Genomic DNA, 6,601 nt, shown 5'->3' on the forward strand with positions numbered 1-6,601 from the left:
CGCTTCCGTTGAAATAGGACATTACACCTACGCAAGTTAAAACTGGGAAAATAGATTTTCCTTATTAAACCCGAGCAAAAAGTTTAAGACCGGGATTTACACTAAAAATTTGATAAAAGTCCTTATAAAAAAAACTTGAAAAATGTTACAATACATATGATCGGTTACATTTTACAGAAAATGTAACCAATAAGATTAAGTTCTATAAAAGTACTTTTATACCATGAATTACAATGTAAAAGTTTGACAAAAGGTCTTTGGCAATAATTGAAAAACCCAATAAGCGTATTGGTTGCATTCGCTAAAATGTAATATAATGTCGATAATGAGAGAGTTGTAATGTGTATATTGGTTGAATTTTTTTTTTTTTTGAAGCGTTATAAAAGTACTTTTTGAAACTTAGTGTAATCTTGGCCTATATATATATAAGCATGCAAATTTACTATGAATCCTTGGATGATATATAGGGAAACAATTAAGTCGCGCGTCGGGATTTGCACTGCAAAAGTTTTGTAAAAGTGCTTTTATAAATCTTGAAAAATACAACCAATGAGCTGTTCGGCTTCATTTTCTCGAATGGAATCGATCAGTTTTTTGGTTGCATTTTTCCAATTTTATAGAAGCACTTTTACAAAACCTTTGGTGCAATCCCGGCCTCAGACAAATTACACCATTTATTTCTAGCACTGTATATGTGGGTAGATACGGTTTAATTGTAGTCCGAGAAAATTTTTCCACACCGCATTTTAAATGATTTCCCTCGGTCGTGCAATTCATTTCCAATTGGTTTCATTTTACGAAGACAAACCGCCACCGCGTCATTAGTAAATTTCGTTCCTGACGTTCGTAAAGTTTGTAGACTCGTCGTAATGCTCAACCCATGTCCCGCGATTTAATTTTGTAAAATCGACTAAGCGGCACAGCTCCAGATCACTTAAGTGACCTGGGAATATGCCACCTAGATTTAAAGTGATCTGGAACTGTGCCGCAGGTCATTCAAGTGGCCCACTCTCCTAAAGGTATATGGCCACTAAAAATCCTGGCCCACTCATCCACCATTAATGCGCACTGACGTCAGTGTTACCGCTACAGCCAATTGCTGTCCCAATGAAGTTTATCAACGAATAAACGTCACTGAGAAGAGGAAGCTTGCCTTTCCTCCTACTAGAGCGTGAACAGCCTCGCTTTAAAATCTTTCATCAGAAATCTCGGACCTCAACATTTACAGAGAACTTCACATTTACTAATGATTGCAAGTTACATTTGGTTGTGCCAGTCTCAGAATCTTTAAATCCAACACTACTGAGTAGCAGAAAAAAAAACGTCCACCATAGCCACCGCTTTGATAATAAAATTAATTTCGATCTAAGTTAAAGTAGTTTCAAAAAGTGATAAAAATTGAAGTGAAAAAAACTCAATTATCATGCGATAGGAAGAAAAAAAATTTATTCATGAGAAATAAAAAGCTAAGCAACTTTCTGTACTAGTTCTCTAACGCTTTGTCCTTCAAATGTACCTCTTACGTTACCCAACCACGGATACATTGCGGGGCACTTGCCGCAAGTCTGCATGTACCTGGTATCCTTTCTGCTTCCGTCGACGAGTTTTAGAGCACAGTTTCTAGGTATATTGCAACCGGGTTCTCTGGTCTTGCAAGCCCAGTGCGGGAAATTTGCGATCGCATCTACAGGTGTCGGATTCCTGATCCATTCCAGGGCTTGCTGCATCGTGACGAAATATACGTCCGGGTAAGTCTGAAGCAACTGTTCGATGAACACGTCCAGAGCAGACACTTTATTGTCGTCCGTCACCCAGTTCACGTGCAGATTCATAAGAAACGGTGCTCTGTTGGAATTGTAGTGTCGTAGGAAATTATTGAACAGGAATTCGAAGACCACTTCCGGATCCTGCGGAAAGACGCATTGATCGAGGAGAACGCATGCGCTTCCTGTTCCGTCTTCGGTATGCATAGTGTTTAATGGAAATTCCCATATTCCCGGGAACGACCTCGTGGGACAATTACCAGACAGACACGGGTGAGGAATTTTGTAGTCCAGGGTGTAAGGCCAGAGAGGCATGGATGCCGGCGTCGCTAGAGAAGAGTCGTAATCCAAGCCGTACTCGTAAATAATGGACATCATACTGTTGCCACCGGACTTCAAGAAAGGTGCCCTCACTCCCAGCATGTCTTCCCGCGACACGTTCGCGAACGTATGCAATATTTCCTTCATTCCGATCACTTCTTCCAGCCAGTCTTCGGAACTCGCAGCAGACCACCAATCTTCGGGTTCTCTATTCCTGAAATAAAGTTGTAATCATGTGATCAGTTCTCTAACTACGAAATACGACAAATCGTCGTTATTTCCAAGTTAACCCTAAGTGTTAATGCACGTAGCTATGAAGCCGTAAAAGCCAAAACACTACACTAATAACGTGGTAATCACGTCACGTCAAAGAGGTGAATTCAGATTCGTGGAAACACGTTTCATCTGACGATCAGAAAACGATCAAAGTCAGAATTCACGTCTGACATGACGTGAAATAGTGTAGTGCTTCGGGTTAAGAAAGCGCTTAAAGCTGACGTCTTTTCACATTTTACAAGTAAACCGTTGGTTTAAATTAATCATCGTAAATAGTCAAGTCTCATAAGCTTATTAGAATTCGTTAGTGAATAGATTTTGTGCACGCATAAATTAGAGAAACATTAACCCCCCCATGCTGTGTAATGACAGATTGCCGCACCAGTATAAACACGAAAGAAACAAAGCATAACTGACAAAAGTACATTAGAGCCACGCATATACACCAGGGCTGGAAAATTTCCCGAGTCACGTAGAAGTTGACCGAGCATGTATTTTCGCTCACAGTAAATTAAACATGCTGGCATGTATTACTTCAACTTGATCATGCTAATATTTAATTAGTCTCCCTGATGCAATACGTTCTTGCATGTATGGTTTCCAGTGTAATATGCAGACCCATTCATAAAACTGCATTTGGTTTCAACAATCAAATACCATCTTTAGCAACGATCAGTTTACCTCCAAAAGGCGTACGCAGGGAGGCCTAGGGTACCCGTACAGGTCAAAAATGAAACTAATGAAAATAAAACTATACAAAATTTTCCGCGTGTCCTGTATACAAATCTGCAATTTTAGACTGATCGTCGCCAAATTTTGTATATATACGGAACAGGACCCGGATTGGACGATAGGCTACTTTAAAAGTTCGTCAGAGGGCAAATGCCCGAAAAACCGTTAGGCAACAATGCTTTGAGCCTCGATGGTTTTCAGAATGTTTACTTTGGTTTCCGTGGTTCCTAGCAATGCGTTTCAGACGTGTATGACTACAATGGTTTGTCACTTTATAATCCTGTTACTATGTATAACAGTTTATTTGCCTTTATAATGGTTTGTCACTTTTTCCAATCCTCGCAGTAATTGAAGGAAACTCGGGCAGCACTGGGTATTGTAGCTGGCATTTAAATATTTTTGAAATAAACATTTGAAATATCGGAAGAGAATACTTAGACTTTAAAAACCAGCTTGTTTTTAACCCGAATCTTTGATTAGTAACTCTTTCTAGAGACTACTTGAGGCTCCCCTAAACCTTGTTTGCCCCCCCCCCCCCAATAGATCTACCTATTTCCACGCAAACTCGGGTTTTATGAGTAACAAACTATACTGGAAGGCATCGTTAATTAATAACTTAGAATTGTGGATTGCGATTTTAGTTCAGGTCGTGTTATAGTCACAAACTAAAATTTCGATTATGGACACGATCTGAATATTAGCTTAGTGAGCTTTGAATACAGATTTATGAAGTACACAGAATCAAAGTACTTTCCCTCAACGACGTTTAAATTAACGATTATATACTTACGTTATGCTTTGCATCGCAATTTCGTGTCCGAGGCCGTAGAATTTCTGTACGTAGTAATAGCTTGTATATTCGTGGGGGATGAAGAACGTGGCTTTGATTGGGCAACCATTCGGATTCTTCCTGGTCTCGTTCAGCAGGAATTCGAACGGCTCCGCGTTCAAGACGTTGACAGCGCCGCTGAATGCCAGGACCACCATTTGCGGCACCTGCTTTGGTAGGAGACCACCCGGTATTCTCGTGCCGTCCTCGCTACAGAAACAGTCTGGAAGATGACATTGCCGTGAATCGCAGCTAGGTGCAGCGTTAGGATCTGGTGTAGTTGGAGCTGTCGTTGCTACGAGAGAAAAGATTTAGACACCAGAAAAGCGTAAAATTCATGATTAAATATTTAGTGACTTCACAACTGAAAAGATGAATGTTTAGTTGAATTACTTATGTAGTATAGCTACAAATTTTTACGATTTTTGACCAAGATATTTTAAAAATACGTTAACGATCAAGAAAAATTCCAGGGCCATTGAAACCAAGAGATTACCTTTCGTCTAAAAACCTTGTTTATTTATCCTTATGGAACTAGCTTCTCACTGTGCAGGTCTGGGTTCGAATCCCGGTTCGGGCATGGATGTTTACTAACACTAACAAATTCCCTGGACGGATCATGCTGATCCCTTGGGAATGCGCGAGGATCACATTATTCAGAGTGAAGTTAGAGAAAAATACGTCAACTCCAGTTGAACGTACTTATAGAAATGCAGAATTAAGCATCAGATAAAGAATAGGTGGGGGACGGCGGCAAGAACCTAATGGTTGAACTTACTGATCTCTACTGGCCCGCACATCAAATCCTTATTTTTATAGACGCACAGCTTCTTAACATCGTCGAAATACAGAGGACTTGGGCAGGGCGTATCGAACGGGGTCCCCGCGTTGCAAGTGTAAAATCTGCGACAGTTCGAAGGATTCGCAAACAAACCATACTCCTGAGGGCATTTGTAGTTTGATCCAGACCTGAAGAAACGTCCTCGAGCTGAAAATAAAATAGAGAAAAAAAAAAAAAATATGGAGTTACTGTCACGATATAAGGAATCTACTGTGAGTAGCAATGGAGACAGCAAATTTAGAGGGACGATGCAAATTTGCTATCTGTCCAACATAACCGCTCATCGGGAAGAAAATAAAGTTTATACATAATGTGTAAAATCTCATACTTCGCGATCGGTGATACGGGGTACTCAAAATTCACAGATTATTCCGTTTACGGACGCAAATAACTTATACATTAAAAATGGCAATTTACTAGAGCTTTACGTAAATATCGCCTAACTAAGGGCAAACACTAAATATTGTGGCAATCCCTCTGTTTTAGGTGTCGTAAAAATGGCAAATTACCAGCTTCGCAGTATCCAAAGACGAAGAGCAGCAGAAGTACCTTGCAGAAAACAGCCATCGCTTTCCCAACAAAAATCAACTACTCTGTGGAACTAGCCTTTGCGGTCCTTTTATTCACTCGATGACGCAATACGACCAACATCCACATCGGTTCCGGAGAACCCTCCGTCTCATTTCGAAAATCATTTGCAAATAGACTCCCCCCTTTTTTTTCACATGGGCATTGATTTCGATGAAATTATCAAACGTTTGGATTTCAGTTAAGGTATTTTCGCACACATCCGTCACGGCTTGTCTCCGTCTCCTGTCAGTTCGAAAAAATATTCTTGTTCTGACACGAGACGGAGACGAGCCGTGACGGATGTGTGTGAAGATAACTTTAATGAAGAGATTTGCTTCATTTTCTTCATTCAATAAAAATGTAAGTTTTATTTCATTTTCAATAGTTTTAAAAGTGAAATAAATCGATTCATATGATCGAATCGATATCGAAATGAATCAGCTTAATTTTAAATTTGCACGTAATTGATGTGAACTTGCAATGGCGAGACACATACACACACATTGGACTGCATGTGCAGTGGTACCCCGATTTAACAAATTGTTTCGCAAATTCTGGCAAAAAAATGGAGGTCAAACTCTTAACTGATGAACACAAAATCTTGCTACAATGAATATTTTTTGAATTATCCAAATTTTTTCCCTATTTCTTGCCATTCAGAACCACAATTCGAAGCCAGTATGCACACGGGAAAGTTTTAGCAATCAGTGTAGCATCAATACCATAAAAAAGTGATTCTCAAACTTTATGAAGCGTGACAACCCCTTTTGACCAAAAAATTTATCGGTGACCTTCTACTTAGGCTGACCATGTGTACTGTTTTTTTGCCAGTATATGTGCTGTCCCGAAACCATTTCTCGGAACGCTTGTTTCGATTTTAATTGAGCTATATTCACTTTTAACTATATTCAATTTTTTTAAGCATTATATAAATACTTATTTTGTTTTTTGATGCACTTATTTCAAGATGGAAATGCAGCGAGGTGTATGCTCCTTGATTTTCGAATACATAGTGATTAAGAAGGAAAAATCATCCGGTTTCAAAATGATTCTGTACTTGAAATCAACCATTAACAAAAAATTTTCATAAAACGTAGAAATTTGTCCCCATATAATACTTATCACTCTGTGTTTTTAATTTTTAAGAAATATACAATTTTGAAATGGGTGATTCTTTCTGAGCCACCCTGTATAAGTATTAACTTGATATATTGATACTTGATACCTCTCGCTCGCGGGGATTTTGTAATCTGAAAATTGCTTGGGAAT

The 6,601-nt window shown here is 39.2% G+C and overlaps 1 protein-coding gene across 1 annotated transcript; it reads right to left on the bottom strand.

Annotated features, from left to right (window-relative positions):
- Positions 1-1,424: 1,424 nt before the first annotated feature.
- On the bottom strand, positions 1,425-5,344 carry LOC149086570 (chitin deacetylase 7-like). Its single transcript, XM_089230925.1, has 4 exons — positions 5,272-5,344; positions 4,700-4,909; positions 3,883-4,216; positions 1,425-2,298 (listed from the first exon to the last, which is right to left on the bottom strand). The coding sequence occupies exons 1-4, from the start codon at positions 5,327-5,329 to the stop codon at positions 1,467-1,469; spliced, it is 1,434 nt and encodes a 477-aa protein (XP_089087051.1). The 5' UTR covers positions 5,330-5,344; the 3' UTR covers positions 1,425-1,466.
- Positions 5,345-6,601: the final 1,257 nt, after the last annotated feature.

Source organism: Pholcus phalangioides, unplaced genomic scaffold (assembly GCF_987345545.1).
Source record: "Pholcus phalangioides strain wild (caught in Gottingen) unplaced genomic scaffold, Ppha-v1.0 ptg000004l_1, whole genome shotgun sequence".
Taxonomy (NCBI): domain Eukaryota; kingdom Metazoa; phylum Arthropoda; class Arachnida; order Araneae; family Pholcidae; genus Pholcus; species Pholcus phalangioides.

What these genes read in the sequence shown, in the direction of transcription:
- LOC149086570 (XM_089230925.1), bottom strand. Translation starts at nt 5,329, where the DNA reads ATGGCTGTTTTCTGCAAGGTACTTCTGCTGCTCTTCGTCTTTGGATAC. An exon ending in GTGCGGGCCAGTAGAGATCA is followed by an intron (nt 4,217 to 4,699) that starts GTAAGTTCAACC and finishes TTTCTCTCGTAG; the next exon opens with CAACGACAGCTCCAACTACA. An exon ending in ATTGCGATGCAAAGCATAAC is followed by an intron (nt 2,299 to 3,882) that starts GTAAGTATATAA and finishes ACTTTATTTCAG; the next exon opens with GAATAGAGAACCCGAAGATT.